Below are 18,758 nucleotides of genomic sequence, written 5' to 3'. Positions count from 1 at the left end.
CTCCTTTTCAAGAAATATAAAATCCATATGCACATGTAACTAAATTCAGGTTTAAAACACAAGGGGCACTACAATGCAATAGTCCACACATATCTGTAAAATATGAGACATCGGCAAGCCTTATTTGTAACATTCAAGTAAATTATTCTTCCTTGCAGATAAGGAGCAATTATTCGTTTAGCAAGAAAGAAAAATAATTGTGAGCTGCAATTTAATGTAGAATGTCATGTAAAATTTTTCATTTTCCACTGACATGTAGGGTGTTTCTCCCCCCCCCCAAAAAAGAAAAAAACCAGCAATAAAGAAATCTGTTTCCTCTTCAAAAAAATCTCTCTGCCTGCTTGTCTAAAAAACCAAGCAGCCAGAGAAGAGCCAAGGGAGGACACATGGAGTAAACATTTTGTTGAATAAGTACCACCAATTAGTGTTGAATTAGCATCTTATTTTTAAAACGCTTTGCTTTAAACACATTTGCAGTCTCCTTGCTGCATAAACCACAGTGTAGCAGTTTTGATCATTCGTCCTAAAAAAGTTGAGGTGAAGGTAAATTGAGGGCTGTGATTAAAATAGAGCTATCATGCAAGCGTGTGTGCAGACCAAAATGGGAACTCAGAAAATAAGGATGAGTCGCGCAACATGTGAAATGTCAGCTGACACTTCTGAATAGCACAAATAAATGAACAGATACATTAATAACCAGGGATGTTCTAACCATAGAAAATGCTCAAATATAATAATCAACATAAAATCGAAACATTCCAAAGGGGTTATCATGTTAGTTGGTTGCCGCAAAAGGCTCAGGGCACCTTAAAGAGGAATGTATTTATTGTGGCATAGATTTTCACAGACTAGAGCCCTCTTCATCAGTTGCATGAAGTGTTATTCTCATTTGGCAAATATCCACCTATGCTCAGTTAGGGTGACTATATGTCTTACTTTGAGGAGAACAGTCCTCTGTATGAAGGGCTGTCAGAGGACAGGCCTTTATTTGATTTAAAGATCAAGAACCATAAAAAGGAAGGATGAGGTCCTTGAAGTTGTCCATCAAAAGTTAGCACCTAGACAGCAGACTGTGCAGGCAAATAGGTCACTTAGCCACAGTTTTCCCCACTGTACAGTGAGATGTATTGTATTTCCATTTAAGGGTGCAATCCTATGAAGATAGTTGGCACTGCAACTTCTGAACTCGGAGGCTGCCAGGTATCCAATGCAAGGTGGCCTCCAGCCACCCTGCATAGATGGGCGATGTACCCATCTAGCAGCTTTGGAGTGGGAGGGGAGGAGGTTGAGGAGGGCATAGGCAACGTTGCATGGCTGATGCCCCTGTCCCTTTCCCTCCCCACTCCCTGGAATGCCCCCTTTTCCCATCTCTCATGCTCTATTTCCAAGCTCAGAGACAGCCAGAACCGCATTCGCTACAAGGGGGAGCGTGGTTTCTGGACTCCAAGGTTGGAGGCTTGTTTCCAACTTCGGAGCCCACAAACCAAACTATTATATGATCCCCATATGCTGTCGGGGGGGGGGCGTAGAATTGCTCCTCCTATTATTATAATTATTTATACATATGAATCTATAGATATAAATTAGCATATGAAAGTTTTATTAAAATCTGCCCTCTTTTGTCTTTTTTGGGGGTGTGTGAGATTCTTTTCCTTTTTTGATAATGTTTGGGGGGCAGCCTACACATGGTATAGAGTGAGAGGGGGTTGTAAACTGTGGGGCTAAAATAATATGAAATGGAAGGGTTAGCAGTAGGTTTGTGATATTTCTATACAAAGCCCAAATGTAGAAGATACAAAATTTAGCAATTCAACAGCAGGGTTTTACACCGGAGGAAGAGGATTTTATACCATCTGATGCTGGGACTTCTTTCTTTGAGGATACATCCCCTCCAAACACTAGGTAAAGCTACCCAATTTGGCTTCTATTGGTTTCTTTTTCTTTTTCTTTTTCTGAGCACACCATCTAAAATGATCTCCAGCTTTGTTAATATAAAACCTGTCTAGTTTCTCTCTACCTTTGATTTCACCTACCAGGGGACAATCACGGAGGGGACATTAAGCCATGGTCTCATGCTGAGAGATTAGAATAATTACCCTCAGCAGCGTAGCTTGTTGTGTCATGCAAACCCAGCCATGGTGGCTTGCTGTCATTAACAAGCCACCCAGAATCCATCAGCTGCTGTAGGCCTTTTTGTTTCACCTAAGGATGGTGACAGCTCTGAGTAACAGCTGGATTTTATATTTTCAAAAATGAGAGATCAACCATTGTTCTTTTGTTTTTCCATCTCAGTAGCCCTGGGGAGAGTCCTAGGTGCAACCTGGAATAATCTCAATGAACCTAATTTTAATGTCTGCTGCCTCCTCTCACATTCCACCTTAAGACAGTGACTAGATACAGATTCAATGGCTTGAACATCAGACACTTTTCTCCTCTTCTTCCCCTGCTCTGACCCTTTTTGCTTTTTTAAAAATTTAGAATCTTGACTGATGAAGAGTCTTGGAGAGCACAAAAGCTTGTGAAGTATTTTGTGACCTTTAGTTGGCCCAATAATATATGATGGAGCACATCTTCATGGATAGCTTGCTATAGGGTATGTTTTGGTTCCCATTTGTTTCAGGCTAAGCTCTTTTCTGAGCCAGCACCCAGAAAACCTCATGGCTGAGTGGAGATCTGAACACAGGATGTCCTACTCCTGGTCCAGCATTTTATCCACTCCCCCATACTGGTTATAATTGTGAGTAGGAATAGTTCTTCTACCCATCAAGATGCAGTAAACATATTTTGCCAGCAATTTGAGCTTTCTTCATTCACTCATTCATTGGTTAGCCCATCTTGGGAAATTGTACTTGTAGAATTAATGCCACAGAATAAACATGTCTGCTCAGTTGGGAAGATCTTGAACAAATTCTGATGGAGTCAAAGTATGTAAAATTTCAATATCCAAAAATTGTTTGATGCTGACGGCAGTTACCAAGAATCAGATATTGTGGGAAAGTATTGGAGTGTACAAAAGAAGTGGGGATGGGGATGGCGTTGCCCTGATGGCTAAACCATGGTTTGGTGAAAAGAAGGGAAAAACAGGTTCTCAGAATGCAAAGGATTTATTGATACAAAGCCCAACGTGTTTCAGCCTGTGTCTTTTCAAAAGGCCTTCTTCAGGAAGTTTTATTTATTACATTTTAATTTTATTTATTACATTTTTATACCGCCCAATAGCTGAAGCTCTCTGGGCAGTTGTAAGAAGAAGTCTGCAGATTTTCCGCTAACACTGGGCTGCGTCATCTGATACTCGATGACGACTGGTTGACATCTGAGCCTCTGATCTGGGCCTTTTACCAGATGAGTTTAGTAGAGGATACTCATAAATTTACACCTGAAACTAACCTTATATTTCCCAGAGGTCCCTTATTAGGTAATTATTAAGCTTGTTTCTGCTTAGCTTGCTAATTGTAACTTAGGATGCAATCCTATGCATATTTAGACAGAAAAAAGCCATAAAACTGACCAATAGGACGTTTTTCTACCTTAACATGCATAGGATTGTGCCCTTAGATATATAAAAGGAACATATAAAATGAATGTGTAAAGAGCTAAATGAAGCAGTGCTCATTTCCTCCTTGTAGTATGTATATTAAATCTTGCTTTAAACTCTTCTTTAATAAACTAGCTTTACTTGTAAGATATTTCAAAGTATGCTAACTTCCTTGTGCATGCGGGAGTTTTCAGATCTGCTAATATAACATGTTCTTCATAAATGAATCCCTCAGCAGCAAATTTCTCTAGTGTCTTCATTAGTGATGAGAATCACACAGAGACACAACTGCAGCAAGTCAACTGTGATTTGCCACCCAATTATTGTTGAATTTCATTTGCAAGTCTCTCTGTGGACTGAGGAAGACAGAGAGAAAAAATAATGTTTTCTATTTTAGAGCACTGAATTAATATCTTAGAAAAAGATTGCTTTCACATTAAGGGTTTTCATTTGCTTAACAGTCACAGTATCTCCTACATCCTCTTAATTCAGTACTAAATATTTTAATTGGGTTGGTGTTTGCATTAGGAAGATTGTCAGGGAGTTTGTAAAAAACAACAACAGCCAACACACAGTTAGGCAGCTGCAATCCTAAATGCAGTTACTAGGAAGTGATTTCCACTGAATTTAGGGTGATTTTCTTTTGAAAAGACATACCTAGGATATGTCTTAGTTCAGTTTGGTTGTGTACTGAAATCTGGATCAGGAGCATATTCTGGATTGGGACTTCACTGCTGCTTTTTTCTTTTTCTTTTTTACAACAAAAACATTATTAATAGTACTTTTCTGGTCATTTTATATTAAACCATGCTCCAATATATTGTATTATACAATACATGTAATGTATTATATTACATTGCGGGGGTCCTGTTGCATTCATGTCCTGATTGTGGGTTTCCTGTGAACAGCTAGTCAGCCACTGTGTGAACAGAATGCTAGACTAGATGGACCCTTGGTCTGATCCAGCATGGCTCTTCTTACGTTCTTATGATATAAACAATAAGACTGAACAGGATAATACATACATATTTTAAAATTTTTACCACTGTGTTAACTGAGAGATTCCAACTTCAGACAGTCACAAAAATTGTGGGCTTCATGTAGAATAGACACAACACAGAGAATATCTGTTGAGTTATATATTTAGTGTCTCTCACACATAATAAAGCCAGCTGTAAAAGTAGCATTGGATGCAGATTTTTTTTTTATCAAATTCAATATCCTCCCTTTTTGTAATTATCCTTTCATTCTCCCCAACATGTTTATTAAGAGTGCCAAATGTTATGTTCACCCCCAATTTCTAGGATGGTTTGCACGTGGTTGGGGCTGGCTCTGACTCTAGGTGAAGTGTGGCAGCCACCTTGGGCAGCTAATTTTAGGTGCCATGAATGGACAGCAAATTATTAGTTTGATTTAATTTATTATTGTTGTATTTGTACTGCCAGGTAGTGGGAAAGGCACTTATCATGGGGTGGGTGGGGGTTGCCTCATATGCCAAAATAACATGGGTGGCCCGTGGTACTCTGCACTTTGACTGAGGTGGGGCCACCTTAGGCAGCTGAATGTCTTGGGCTGTTCCTGGCAGTGGCTGGATATTTGCTCTGATTCAACTGCAAAAAGACACATAGCAGGGCTATCCCCTCTGTGTCCTTTGCTTTATAGAGACCTAGTGCATTATCAAATTCAAAATCCAGACATTTGAAGACTAGAAATGCCAAATCTTTGTGGTATCAGCACACAATTAAGGTTACATCACATCAGACTTTCCATTGGACTACATTGAGGGGTACGAAAGTTGATTACCGTCCAATCCTATTCATGTTTACTTGCAAGTAAGTCTCTCTAGGTTTAGTGGGATTTAATCCCAAGGAAGTTTTTCAGCCTTTATTTAGCCTGTATTTTAGAAACTCAGTATAGAAAGCTTTTTAAAAGGCCAGTCTCTTTAATTAGTAATTGCAGCAAGAGAAGTGATCAGGAAAAGTCACTATTGGTGATGACTGTAGTGTGGAGTGCAGTGCAATTAAGACATTCACAGAAAAGAATAGAACCTTAACCAACCCCCTTTTGAGTCAGACTGCATTCTGATAAAGACAGCAGGAAGCAAATTTTGGGGTACCATTAAACGACAGCAAACAGTGGTTTATTTATTTATGAGTTGTATCCTAGGCTGCAAGTGTCAGTCCACTCATGCAAAGGGGCTTTCCTGCTCCCCTCTCCAGCCCCCTGCACCTCCTGAGAAGCCTCTCCTGAGAGTTGGGGGACTCTCATGAAAGCCCTGGGTTGTGGCATAGAGCATTGCAGTGGCAAGGGGAAATTGGCTGGAGGTAGCACTAGCAGGAAATTGCACAAGCTGTCTCCACCTGATTTTTTTAATGATTTCCCCCTCCCACTGCAGCTCCCCATGGCATGTCCCAGGCCTTTCCTGAGGGTTTCCAGAGCCTCAGGACCCTTTCAGGAGGTGCATGGGCTGTGAATGGAAGGACAGGGTCAAGAGGCGAAAGAGAAATACCCATGATATGATCCTGCCCATATAGTTGTACTCCTGGGTGGCATGAGAGTGCCCCACCATGAGGCAGTTTTCATGCCACTGAAAGTGTGTGATTAGGGCTTCAGACAATAAATGAATCACATATAAATCATCTTAGACTTCTGAATTTGATGTTTTTGATGTGTAGTTCTTTACATTTGTTCTTTTTTAAAACAAAAACAAAAACTTGTCTTGCTGTCAGCCTAGGTCATCCAGATTAGATAATTTTGAATATTATGGTTACTGTGCATTCTTCATCAATTAATGAAGCTCCTGAATAGCTCCTTATTTCTGCAAAACTGTATTTAGTACCTCTTTTTTCAAGTTTATAAATCACATTTTATGATTCACCACTGTATTTATTCCATCCTATCTACATTTACCAAGCCTTCTTAGGAGGATGTCACATGAGCCTAAATCAAAAGCTTTGCTTGCGATCTGTAAGGTATATTTAATTCCTTGAACCAAACTATTTACTCTAGCAGATAACTTTATAGTATTGTTCCAGATTCTACTTCTGTGTTAGTTAGCTATGAAACTGTTCAGTTTTTCTAGTATCCATGCACACACAAGTTAGTTCATGAACATTTTATGCTTAAAAGATGTTACACAGACTCTTACGGGAGCCACTGCATGCTTAATACTGCATGTTTCTAGTTGTCTCCATGTGGCCGCTGTAATATTGGAAGATCCCTTAGGATCTTGCAACTGGGTACAGAGTTGCAGTCTGTATATGCCCTGCTGGGACCATTGATATTCTTCATGAGTTTGCCTAGCACAAAATTGTTCTGACTCAATTTCCCAGCTATTCATATTCTCCATCATTTTGTTTATTACAGAATAGTATAGAGTGTTTTAAGATTCAGAATAAAGGATGCCATTGTAATGATTTGTAAAGCTGCAGCTGGGAATTGGTAAAAACAAAATGTTGAGAACATAAAATGGAGGCTTACAGCGGTAAATAAAAATAATGTATAATTTCTTCAAGCTGCCAAGGTAACTGCATTTTTAGCTTCAATTTCTTAACAACAGAAAAGGAAGGTGGGGACATTTATGCTTTTATTGGCAGAGCTGTCACGATCTCAGCTCTGGAGCACATTTCACCAGCAAAGGAGCTGAATGTGAAGTGAAATGCTTTCAAGCACAAAAGGTGTGTGTGTGTGGGGGGCGCATTAAAAATATTCTCAGGGAAGGAATAAAAGAGATCTTGAGAAAAATAAAACAAGCTTTGCTCGGGAAGGGTGTCACGCAGAGCGCCTGTCACTGCCTGAGTGTCCTAATTATAGAGATACAGCATCTTCCTGAATTTAAAGTGTCTTATTTAAAACTCTCTGGAAAGGGGACTTCTTTAGTAGTCCGTATTACACTTTAAAAAACGAGGTAAGGGCGGGGAGGTAAACGAATTTCTTAAAGATCACGGCTGCTGTCGAGTTGTTTTTTCATTACATCTGTTCCCAGCAGAGTGATCGGATTAAATTACTGCAAATTCAGCCTGAATGAAGCTTTTCTCTCCCCCTCCCTTCCTGACCCCTCCCCGCAGTATAGAGGGGAAGGGAGCCTGAAGCCCCAGCAGAAAGAGAGGCAGTTAGGCACCGTACAAGAGGGAGGGGGAAAGTGATCGACAGATCCAATGAGGAGAAGGCAGCCAACTGGCTTCCACGGAGACTGGAGACAATTGATCTGCGGGAGCTGGCTCAGGCTCCCTCTTCAACGTGATGCACAGCCTCAGCCTCGGCCTCGCCACTCGCCTTCGCCGGCTGCAGAGCTTCGCCGTTGCAGCTGGGCTAGCGGCGTGGCGATCGTGCTAGATCCCGCAGGGAAGCGGGCTTTTGGCTCTTTGCACGACATTCTTTTACCGGGAAGCGAAGCGCCTCAACAGTCAGTCAGCCGCCGCCGGGTCCCCACGTGGACTCGCGGGTGCTGATCACATTGGCAGGCTGGTGCTGCAGACTGGAGGTTGGGGAGTAGCAGCAGTAGCGACAGCGGAGGCTCGCGAACGACACACGCGCACATAGAGACAGAGAGAGACAAGAGCGAGGCGGGATTTGCAGAAGCCCCTTGGCGCGACAGCGGCGGCTCGCTCAGCCAAGGTCCCGGTTGCAGGAACGAGGCAAAGGGAAGGCGCACCCGCGCACCAGGCTTTGCACCGGGGCGCAGCGCTTGCAGCAGCAGGATGCCGGCGGCGGCTGGCGACGGGCTCCTGAGCGAGCCCCCTGTGGCGAGCTTCGGCGACGACGAGCCCACCACGCCTCCCCTCAGCCCGGAGGGGACTTTCCTGGCCGCCTGGGTCAACGCGTCCGCGTCCCGGGAGCGCCTCCGCGAGTTCCAGCATACCAAGCGCGTCGGCAACTACCTGATCGGCAGGAAGTTGGGCGAGGGGTCCTTCGCCAAAGTGCGCGAGGGGCTGCACGTCGTGACCGGAGAAAAGGTACGTCCCTGCAGCCCTCTCCGTCCGCCCCGCTTCCCGCGCTCCTTCGAGCAGCCTCTGCTCTTGGGCACTTTCCCGCCAAGTGACCCGAGGCTTTGTTACTCTAAGCGGCCCCGCGCATAAGCCTTCCCTCCCGCTCCGCCTTGTTGGAGGGAGCCGGACTGCTTCGGGCAATTGGCTAGCTGAAAAGGTAAAGACCGAATGGCTGCACCGTGCTTTTGGGTTGTGTTCACCTCGGGGCTTTGTCCCGCCACCGCCCTCTCTCTCCGCGAACGGAATCCGTTCTGTACTTTTCCCAACCAGCAGCGAACCCTGTAGCTCGGTAGTAGAGCGCTTGCTTTGCCTGCAGACGGTCCCAAGTTCTATCCCAGCATCTCCAGGTAGGGGCTGGGAAGCAGAAAGCCTGATGAGCTGCTGGGTCTAGACTGTGTAAGGCAGCTTCCTAGGCTCCCAAGCGGCTCATCTTCACGGTGTCGCCAGCAACCTCTGTCGGTTCCCGAGCCTAAACCCCGGCAAGCAATTCCTCCCTAGGGGGCGCTGTTCAGCCCTTTCCCTCAGGCCAGAGGTTTCTCTCTTCGGGTGCTCTCAGACTGAGGGCTCCTGTTGCTACCAGTCGAAAAGCATTGTGCAGCAATTCCATCTTTACTTTTTTAACAGAATTTTTTTTTCTGGTAAGGGGGGAAAAAGACAGAAGTATTGTGAAATCATGGGAGGTTGCAAAATGAAGACTGCACCATCTGGATCTTCCATAACATTTTGGATTTGAGGCAGGACAATTGCAGGGGGGGGAGCCCCCTTATTTACCTTTTGGGTGCTTCCAGACGGAGGACTCCTAATGCTACAGATCAAGATATATCATGTAGCAATTCCACCTTTTCCTCTTTTTGGGGTGTGTGTGTGCTTCCAAACAAGGCTTTTATTGTGCAGCGGCCCTGCCTGAAACGTAGACTTTTATGAGGGGTCCAGGTGGCATTGTCTTCCATTTGTAACCCTTCCATGTTTTCCCACTGCTTTTTGTGTCTTCTTACTACAAAAATCCCCCAAGGAGGGAGGAATAGCTGCATGATGCCATTTGATGGGTAGCCCAGGAGCTGTCTCTGGAAACACCTATTGTGGAAAGAAAAAAGACGGAAGAAGCAGTGGGAAAATATGCTGACATCTGGACCCTGGAAAAATATTGTGAACAAGGCAGGGGATTGCAGCATAAAGCCTTGTCTGGAAGCACCCTTTGTAATAGAGGATGAAAGCTGCAGGGAAGCAAGACATGTAGCCCCACCACCACCACACCCGTTAGGTTCTTCTGATAGCAAAGAAAAGGGCCTGGAAGTGAATTAGAAAAACAACAACAAAAACAAGCCACAGGGTAGGATGAGTGTTCGCGTGCTAAAGAACACCAAAAAGTCACTGAGTGCTTCCAGGCTGACAGTTCCTAGTGCTACCAGTCAAAACGCGTTGGGAAGTTATTCTGTCTTTCCCTCTTTGACAGATTTTTTTCTGATAAGAAAGAAAGACAGGAGCAGTGTATGGGAGGGTTACAAATGGAAGCCTCCTCATAAAATTTCATAAAAGAGGCAGTGTGATTTCCTAATAAAAGCCTCCCCTGGAAGCACCCACAGCCACCACAGACAAATAGTGCAAATCCTACACAGGTCTGCTCAGATATAAGTCCTATTGAGTTAATTGGAGCTTACCCCAGGTAAGTGGTGTAGGATTACAGCTGGAATGAAATACCTTCCAGAGCACTAACCCTATTAGTTTATTGCAATCCAATTGGGCTGCAATCCAATGCCCACATACCTGGGAGTGCATCCCATTGAATCCAGTGGTACTTGGTATAGGATTAATTATACTGAGACAGTCTTTTGCTCCTTTAAAGACTAATAGACCAATCTTTTGCATGTTTCCTCAAGCTGCAATTTTACACACACTTACTTGGGAATAAGCCACATTGAACACAGTGGGATTTATTGCTCAGTAAACATACATAAGATTGCACTGTCCGGACTCATTACAGCGTAAGCTTTGCTACACTTGGGGCCATTTTATCAGAAAAATAGTCCATCACAGCTTATGCAGTAATAAAATTGTTAGTCTTTAAGATACCACAGAATTTTAAAAGTTCAAATACAGAGGAAAGAGTTTCATGGCTATTGCAAAAATAGGTGTCTGTACTTGCACAACCATGCTCCAACAAGCCAACAATGGTAGGAGTAAATAGCTCAGTTGAGGAAAGTATTGCATTTCACCAGATATAAAGCATCCAGTGCAGGGAAAATGCAGTATCCCTACTACAGAACTCTGCATAACAATGAAGTAACAGCATTGAACCAAACATTTATAGTAACACATGACTGCTTTTTTAAAAGTCCCTCTGTGTTTTTTGTTATCAATATGCTGTTTAAAGATGGGGTAACTAATAATTTGCAACAATTTGTTCTTTTCTGCTTCTGTGTTAGAAACCGACTTTGGTTTTTAGAAGTTCTTGATCCTGTTGAAAATATACTGCTTTGATCACAACTGTATGACCCAAATGACAGTGCTCAAGCCACTGACCCTGAGTAATCAGTAGGAACATTGCAGGACAACTCTGAAATAACTGATTTGAAGATTACAACCCCAGAATATTTTGCAGACTCATTTATCAATCAGATATGAGTGATACTACTTGAATAGTGAAATTGGATACTTTGGTATTTGTCATTGTAACCCAATTACACAACATGAGGATGATCCCATTGATATATTAGCTTAAAGCGTGAATGTTTTTATGATTCTCTCTTTTTCTCTGAACTGACTTTAAGGCCACAATCCTATGAGTTTAAGCCCTAGCTCCAAGCAGTCCAGATTGTGTTGAGAGAAAGTGGACCTGGCCTCAATTATATACAACCTAGTTATATCCAGACTTCACTACTGTAATGCCTTCTATGTGTGGCTACCTTTGAACATTGTCCTGAAACTCCCAGCTGGTGCAGAACACAACTGCCGGAATACCTGTGGTGACCAGCGCTGTGTTGCACCTATTCTGCACCAGTTGCATTGGCTGCCTGTTAGTTTTCAGGCTCAATTTAAAGTGCTAGTCTTTACCTTGAAAGGCCTAAATGGTTTGGGCCTAGGTTATTTGAAGAATAGCCTTCACCAATATGGAGCTGTCTAGTCCTTGAGATTGGCGTACCTGCTCTCTCTTATCCACTATTAAGAGATAGTAGACTAGCGGGAACCAGGATCTTTTCAATGGTGGCCCCTCTGCTTTGGAATTTCCTTCCTTGGAGATGTATATGCCCTCTTCAGTGGTTTCCTTCAAGTGCACCTTAAATTTCCCCCCAGTCCTCCTTTTACTGAAGATTCTACTGACTCGTTTTTTTGCCTACTGCTGTTTTTCAATTGCTTTCAATTTTGATGTCTTGTTTTTAAGCGTTTGAATATATTATTTTATTATATGTTGTATGCTGCCTTATGAGAGTTCTCCCTAAAAGGGGGTTATAAATTTATTAAATAATAAATGTACATAGTATTATCAGGTGTGCTTAATTCTACTTATTTTGTGTATAGGACTAGTTTGTAAGACTGCACTATGTGTATATAACCTGGAAGTAACCTACACTGATCCTAGTAAATCTGCACAGGATCCGGCTTTAGTTTGCTTTTGTAACCAATATTAATTTTAATTTAGCTAAAAAAAATAGTTACAGCCTCATGCAAAGTTTTATTTCATTTGAAGATTCATTAACAGTGCAATCCTATACATATCTACACAGAAGCAAGTCCCATTGAGTTCAGTGTGGCTTACTCCCAGGTAAGGATGTGTAGGATTGCATCTTATTTTACTTAATAGATGCTGGTACAATGAGACATCATGTTGTTTATTTTGTACTGCATGCAACCTGATCTGGTGTATGCTTATACAAAAGTAAATCCCACTGATCTAAGTGAAGCTTCCTCCAAAGTAAGCATGCAGAGGATTGTCAAGTGCAAGTAATGAGTTATTTCATATCTGATACACAGATTGTTTCAACTGATGCCGTGTTTCTACAAAGTTGGGTCATGACCTTTAGTTGTTATCAGGAGAGTTGTGAAAACAGACATTGAAAGCAATCTCTTGTGGATAGGAAGAGAAGAAAGTGTAGAGTTGTTGCTTGAAGAACATCAAGCTTAGTTGTTACAGTAAGGAACTGTTTAACAACTAGGGCAGCAATGTTTAGTTGACAATTTAAAACAATAATTAATCCTCAATTAAATAGAGTGGATTAAAAATATTATTTTTATCATGAATACTTAAAAAAAACTAGAAATGCTAAGCTCCATTTCAGAAGAAGCAATCCATTCTCTGTGAGGGATAAAGGATGTCTACTCCATCTTCTAAAAACAAAGGAAGTATATTTTCCCCTAGGACTGTTGTTTTTTCTCATATGCAAATTAATGCAGATTGAATCAGTTAAGCAATTAATTGACTAAATCTCATACAATTAATCATTTGAGATTTCTTTAATTGGGTGACAGTCCTATTAACTGATTTACAACAGGGAACTGGATTAGGACTGAATAAATTAAGCCTTGTCTGCGATTGTCAGTATGATCTTGGAACAGGCACTTTTGTTTTTCCTTGTTCCTCTTTGTTCTTCTATTTCCTTCTTGCCTTGTTCCTCTTTGTTCTTCTATTTCCTTCTTGCCTAAGTGAATCTGGCTACATCAGTCCAGCTATCCAAGTACTGACTTGGAGTGAATGGGACTTGAATTGTTGGAATGGCTTGAAGGTCAGGGTAAAAGTGCCTGTCTCCAAACAGGATGCAATGTTATGACCTTTGTCATTGGCACATCTGTTATGTTGTTAATAATAATAATAATAATAAGGCAGTAGTAGACATAGATTGGAGTTTTAAAATGCTCAAATAAAGCAGTAGTCTTTGCACATCCATGCAACAAAGACCAGACTTTGTCTTCAGAAGACACAGATGCTGTAATCTGTATACAGAAGACATTGTGGCTGATAAGAGATAAAACACACCACACATATACACAAATGAGAGTGCTCTGTGCTCTTTCTTTGAATGTCATGTTTATTTTAGGCTCTTAACAGAATTCCTTCCAACACCCTATATAAGAAAGCCAAACCCAAAATTACTTCAAATTTATTGATTGATTGCATTGATATATTGCATTTCTGCCAAAGCACCAAAGGTGGTTTATAGTTAAAAAATAATGGCATAACTATCTAAGAAACATGACACAAAAAGAGGAAAAAAATAGCAACTCCTTCATAGACATGGTTCACATGTAACAACAATTCATGTGTTATTTAATCAATGAATTGCTGGGGCTGCAAGTGAGTTTACTAGTTTAACATAGAAAAGATATGCATAAAGGGAAAAGGAGACTGAACACAAGGAGTGTAACCTATTATCTTAAATGTCTCTACACCAATACACAAAGTATAGGAAACTAGCGAGCTGGATGTCATAGGCCACCAAGGCAAGTATGACAGAATAGGAATTACAGAAACATGGTGGGATGAATCCCACCAGTGGAACATTAGGCTTGATGGGTACACCTTGTTTCAGAGAAATAGGCAACACGAGAGGCGGTGGTGTAGCGCTGTATTTCAGGAATGCACTTACCTGTACTAATGGAAACACAAGTATTGAAAGCTTCTGAGTTAAGATAAAAGGGCAACTTAACAGAAGGGATATCTTGCTAGGTAAGATCTGAACAATAGTGGAACAATCTAACTATGGAAGTTGTGGGTTCTCCATCTCTGGAGATTTTTAAGAAGTGGCTAGACAGCCACCTCTCATGAATTGGTTTTCCTGCACATTGCAGAGGGTTGGACTAGATTATCCTTGTGGTCCCTTCAAACTCAGCAATACTATGACTCTAAGAAAAAGTGTGATAACCCTACTTCAGAGTCAGAAAGGAGCCCAAATCTATTTAACGGGGCTTTTCAAGTGCTAATAGTTATATACAAAGTGGCAAAGAGCTTTTGAGGGCATAGAACTCAACAATTCTTTCTGTTTCATAAATGTGGCATTTGGGGATTAATGAAGCAGCAGCAGCAACAGTGGTGTACTGGGTTAATTCACAAGTCAAAGTGACTGCCAAATCCAGGTTTTACCTTCCTAAATAATTTTGGGATTTTAACTAAAATAAATGTAAAGGACACTTCATCTGGCTTTAGGAAAATCTTAGTAATGAAACAATGATATAAGGTGAGCAAGATTTTTGTGAACCGCCCAGAGAGCTCCGGCTATTGGGCGGTATAGAAATGTAATAAATAAATAAGATTTCAATTTGTACTTTATAAACAAGTTTAAGCACAACAAAATCAATCCAGGCTAGCTCTGTCAGTCCTTGTTATATGTCCTGTTCTGTTTAATACAACTCTGACATCATTTTCATGTTGTTAGACTTATTACTAACCTAGTACTGCAAGCCCTGCCTGTGTCAAGCACTTCCTTCCCATCCCATTCCCATCCTGATCAGAGCATGAGCAGTGTGGGAAGGAACTTGGCAGATGCTTGAAGGACCCCTGCCAAGTGTGAGGGCATTCCCTTATTGCAGATTGGAGATAGCAAAGGGATTCCTCTTTGCAGGCCAAGGCATGGGTTTAGAGATGGAGAAGTCCCCACAGAGGTTGCCCAACCCTCCATAGGCCAGATGGAGCAACCCCATGGGCTAGATTAGGTCCATGGACCAGAGCTTGCCCTCCTCTAATATAAATGTGTCCCTGTAGCAGCAGTAGTGGCTAGGGATGTCCTCACTGGGAAATCTGTTTCTGTTTTAGCTCAGCGGAGTTCCGTGGCATGCCCAACTTGGTTTACATTTGCAGGCAGAGCCATGGCTTTCTCCTGAACTCCAGGAACATTTGGCATATTTTTGTTGTTGTGCCAAGCCATAATTTGCACAAATAGAGATTTGTGTAAATTATGGCTGAAATTTGCACAAATTGCGTCCAAAATTTACGCAACTTACACTAATTCGAGCAAAATGCTGCCGTCATTTGCACAAATTAAAAAACATGAAAATTGGCAAACTGGCCCAACTCTTTGCAGATTGTATTCGGCTCAACAGCGGAAAATGGAACAAAGGGGGGGAGAACCAAGGAAAGCTCATCTAGCTCCACCCCCCAAACAGATCCTTCCGTCATCCTTAGCTGTGGTCATAGTTGCTGGGAAGTAGGTGCATGTTCCCCGCAGGCCTTCTTTCCCAGCAGAATCACTGTGGCATGCTGGTGGCAATTTTCACTGGCATTACAGCAACTGTCCCTCCTCCACACAAACAGCTGTGGCAGACAGCAGGCAGGCTTCATATTGCCCAACTCCTGCTACAGAGAGACATTTCAATCAAGGATAAGTCTTCCAATCAGAAGGTTTAATTCCTTTATTTCAACCCACTGAAGAATCTGTTTATCCATATAATTAATGTTACTGCAAAGCTTTAAAAGCTTCATTCTTTGCTCTTTTGTATGAAAGCAGTTATTTGGAATTACAGTACCTGGTAGCCAGCTGCTAAAGATAAAACTTACCAGGTAGTGCCGTGCATATAGAGTGCCTAATATTAGAAGTGGTCTTTTTATAGAAAGTTCTGTTTTTAGGCTATATTAATAAAGCAAACAGCTGCTATGCGGTGTATTTTAGAACTTTGGAAATGCAGGGGTGGCTTGTGTGGGAAGAATGAGCACTCCACAGGAAGCTAGACATTCCTGTTAACTTTCTACAGGTTCATGTTGAATGAAGCAAGCAGTTTCTAAAAACAGCTGTGTAGCAGGTTCTGTTGTCAGTGACGGATCAATTTTTTTAAAAGTATGTGCTGCTGTAGCAAGCACATTTCCTTTGAACTATATGTCTTGCTTTACCTTTTGAAGCCCCTAAGGATTGTTGAAACGCGTAAGCAAAGAGCAATACAGCTCCAAAACGTCTCTTCAGGTGTTGACCTACCAACCATGTGTTTGGCTTTCAGGGAACCTTAATGAAGTTTAGCCCTAGAAATAGGTTGTTCCAAGACGGCTGAAAAGGCTTAAGTGGTTGGATTAACAACCACTTACTTTTAAATAGGGAATACAGAAAAAGTTGGGAGATCACATTCTCAGGAATGTGGCTGTGCTCTTATTCACTTTAAGTTATTGTAGTAAAAATGCTGGCAAAAGGATTACGTCTCCTGCAGCCATAATCTCCAAGGTATCTCAAAGTATTGTACACTGTGATTATCACATGTGCTTGTTTCTGCAACAGTGGAATATAAGGCTGTGTTAGTTCCAGTGTTAGCATTAAACCACTATATTATTGATGATCCCCTCATTAACTAGCCATGTGGAGGCTTGAGGGTTTCAGGTCTTAACCTGAAATTGTGGCTATACCTTTAAATCAGGGATGAGGAACTTCTGGCCCCTGAGTGGAGATTCTCATTCCAGCCTTTGAAGACCCCTGTCTTCCAAGCCCCACTGCATGGAATCCCCACTAAGCAATTGGAAGAGCCTTTCTTCCAAGTATTGGCTCAGTTCTTTTCTCTGTGCATAGCTCTTTGTCTCTCTCTGCACAGAGAAAGGCAAAATGGCTGGGCATGACATCAGGAAGGGGATGAGGCTTTGGCAGGCAGGTGGGGCTGATATTATCTGGTCTGACAGATTTGGGGGGAGATGGAATCAAGTCTCTGGATCAATAACAGTTTGCCCGCCCCGCCCTTAGTTTTAAAGATATCAGATCGGAGTGAGGCTGCTGGTGTTTCAGCTTATGCACACTTCTTCCAGTGTGATTTTCTTTGCCATTAACCTAAAGGGCAAGTTTTACACATCAAATCTTTGTAAAACACACGAAAATACTAGTGGTGCTTTTCCTCTCCCCATTCTCATGCACGCAGCCAGAGTGATGAATGGTATTCCTCGCAACTCTTCTTTTGACCCTCTGGTTAATGTGGGCCAGGTGTCTGGTCACCTGACTAAATTTCTTGCTATGGATGCTTTGTCTTTTGATGGCGATTTCCTGATAATAAGTATCTTCTTATCAGACTAAGAACTGGCAATGCCTTAGAGTAGTTTCCTTTTATAATTAAATGCAACATCCATTCTGTAAGTGAGCTCTCAGACAAGCCCAGATATGGTCACTGATTCCTTCTTGACTTGCAAAGATACTGTATGAGGAGCTGAGATCAAATAGGAAATCTAGCTGGCGATCAGCATGTTTTATATTTTTCTCTTCATTAAAAACAAACAGTTATCCAAATTAATGAAATGCTTGGAACCCACCTGGATTAAGAAAAATAAAATCCCCATAGGGTAAGTGTCAAGAAATCTGTTTGTGGGTTTTTTGTGTGTGTTTTAGCAGGCTATAACATTCCATTCTGTAAGACTGAGCCTGGGTGTACTTGTTAGGCTACCTGGGTGTGTTATCTCATGTCATCCCTGTCAGAGCCGAACCCTCATTAATTGGATTGAATGAATCCAGCTGAGTGTTGGTGGGAACTTTCGGACCCCAGAATGCTTGAGCAGATTGTTTCCAGCTAGCTGGTCATTGGCTAATCAGGATCACTTCAGATTTGCTAAAGGCTTTTGGGGATAAAATCAAGGAGATGCACAAGTTGCCTTGGTTTTCGTTTGGTTTCGTCTGTCCTGTCCAAGGTTTGCCTTGGAGGGTTCGCTTTCTGAGGTCCTGTTCTATTGAAGATCTGTGCCACTGGTACATATAGTTTAGCCAGTTTTGCAGTTTTGCCCTGTAAACGCTGTTTCCAAACATTGCTCTGGTTCTTTTGTATGTCATTCCTTGTCCCTTTTTGTAAATAAATTCACCACCTATTTGAATATATGTGCTTTATTCCTATTGGTCTTGGTATTAAGTCCAGAGCTTTCCTCTTCATTATTGCTGCTGTTAAGCTTTTAGGCCTAGGGCTTTGAAATAGAGGGTGCTGGCTTGAGCCCTTGTTTCATAAGCCTCAGGAGTGACCTGTAAGATCTTGGAGCCCCCTGGCTCTGGCTGAGTTGGACATAAGGGGTGATGGAGCCTACCTTGCTGGGTTGGTGTTCAGTCCAAGCAACATTTTGTCCCTGTCTACAGTGGTTGGAGTTAGAGGTAGGGTGACCATATGAAAAGGAGGACAAGGCTCCTGTATCTTCAACAGTTGCATAGAAAAGGGAATTTCAGCAGGTGTCATTTGTATGCATGCAGCACCTGGTGAAATTCCCTGTTCATCCCAACAGTTAAAGCTGAAGAAGCCTTGGTCTCTTTCGTATCTGGTCACTCTAGTATAGTTCTGTAATTCTTGAAACCTTTCAAATAAGTCCACAA

At 42.0% G+C, this 18,758-nt stretch overlaps 1 protein-coding gene across 1 annotated transcript in view; it reads left to right on the top strand.

Annotated features, from left to right (window-relative positions):
* Nucleotides 1–8,235: 8,235 nt before the first annotated feature.
* The window catches only part of HUNK (hormonally up-regulated Neu-associated kinase), a 74,881-nt gene continuing 64,358 nt past the window's right edge, over nt 8,236–18,758 (top strand). The window contains exon 1 of the mRNA XM_063127588.1: nt 8,236–8,490. Within this exon, the coding sequence (XP_062983658.1) occupies nt 8,236–8,490 (255 nt within the window). The remainder of the gene's footprint in view (nt 8,491–18,758) is intronic.

Source organism: Elgaria multicarinata, chromosome 5, assembly GCF_023053635.1.
Source record: "Elgaria multicarinata webbii isolate HBS135686 ecotype San Diego chromosome 5, rElgMul1.1.pri, whole genome shotgun sequence".
In the NCBI taxonomy this organism is placed as follows: Eukaryota; Metazoa; Chordata; class Lepidosauria; order Squamata; family Anguidae; genus Elgaria; species Elgaria multicarinata.
The sequence above is the reverse complement of the archived record's forward strand: the minus strand, read 5'-3'. Positions and strand labels throughout refer to the sequence as shown.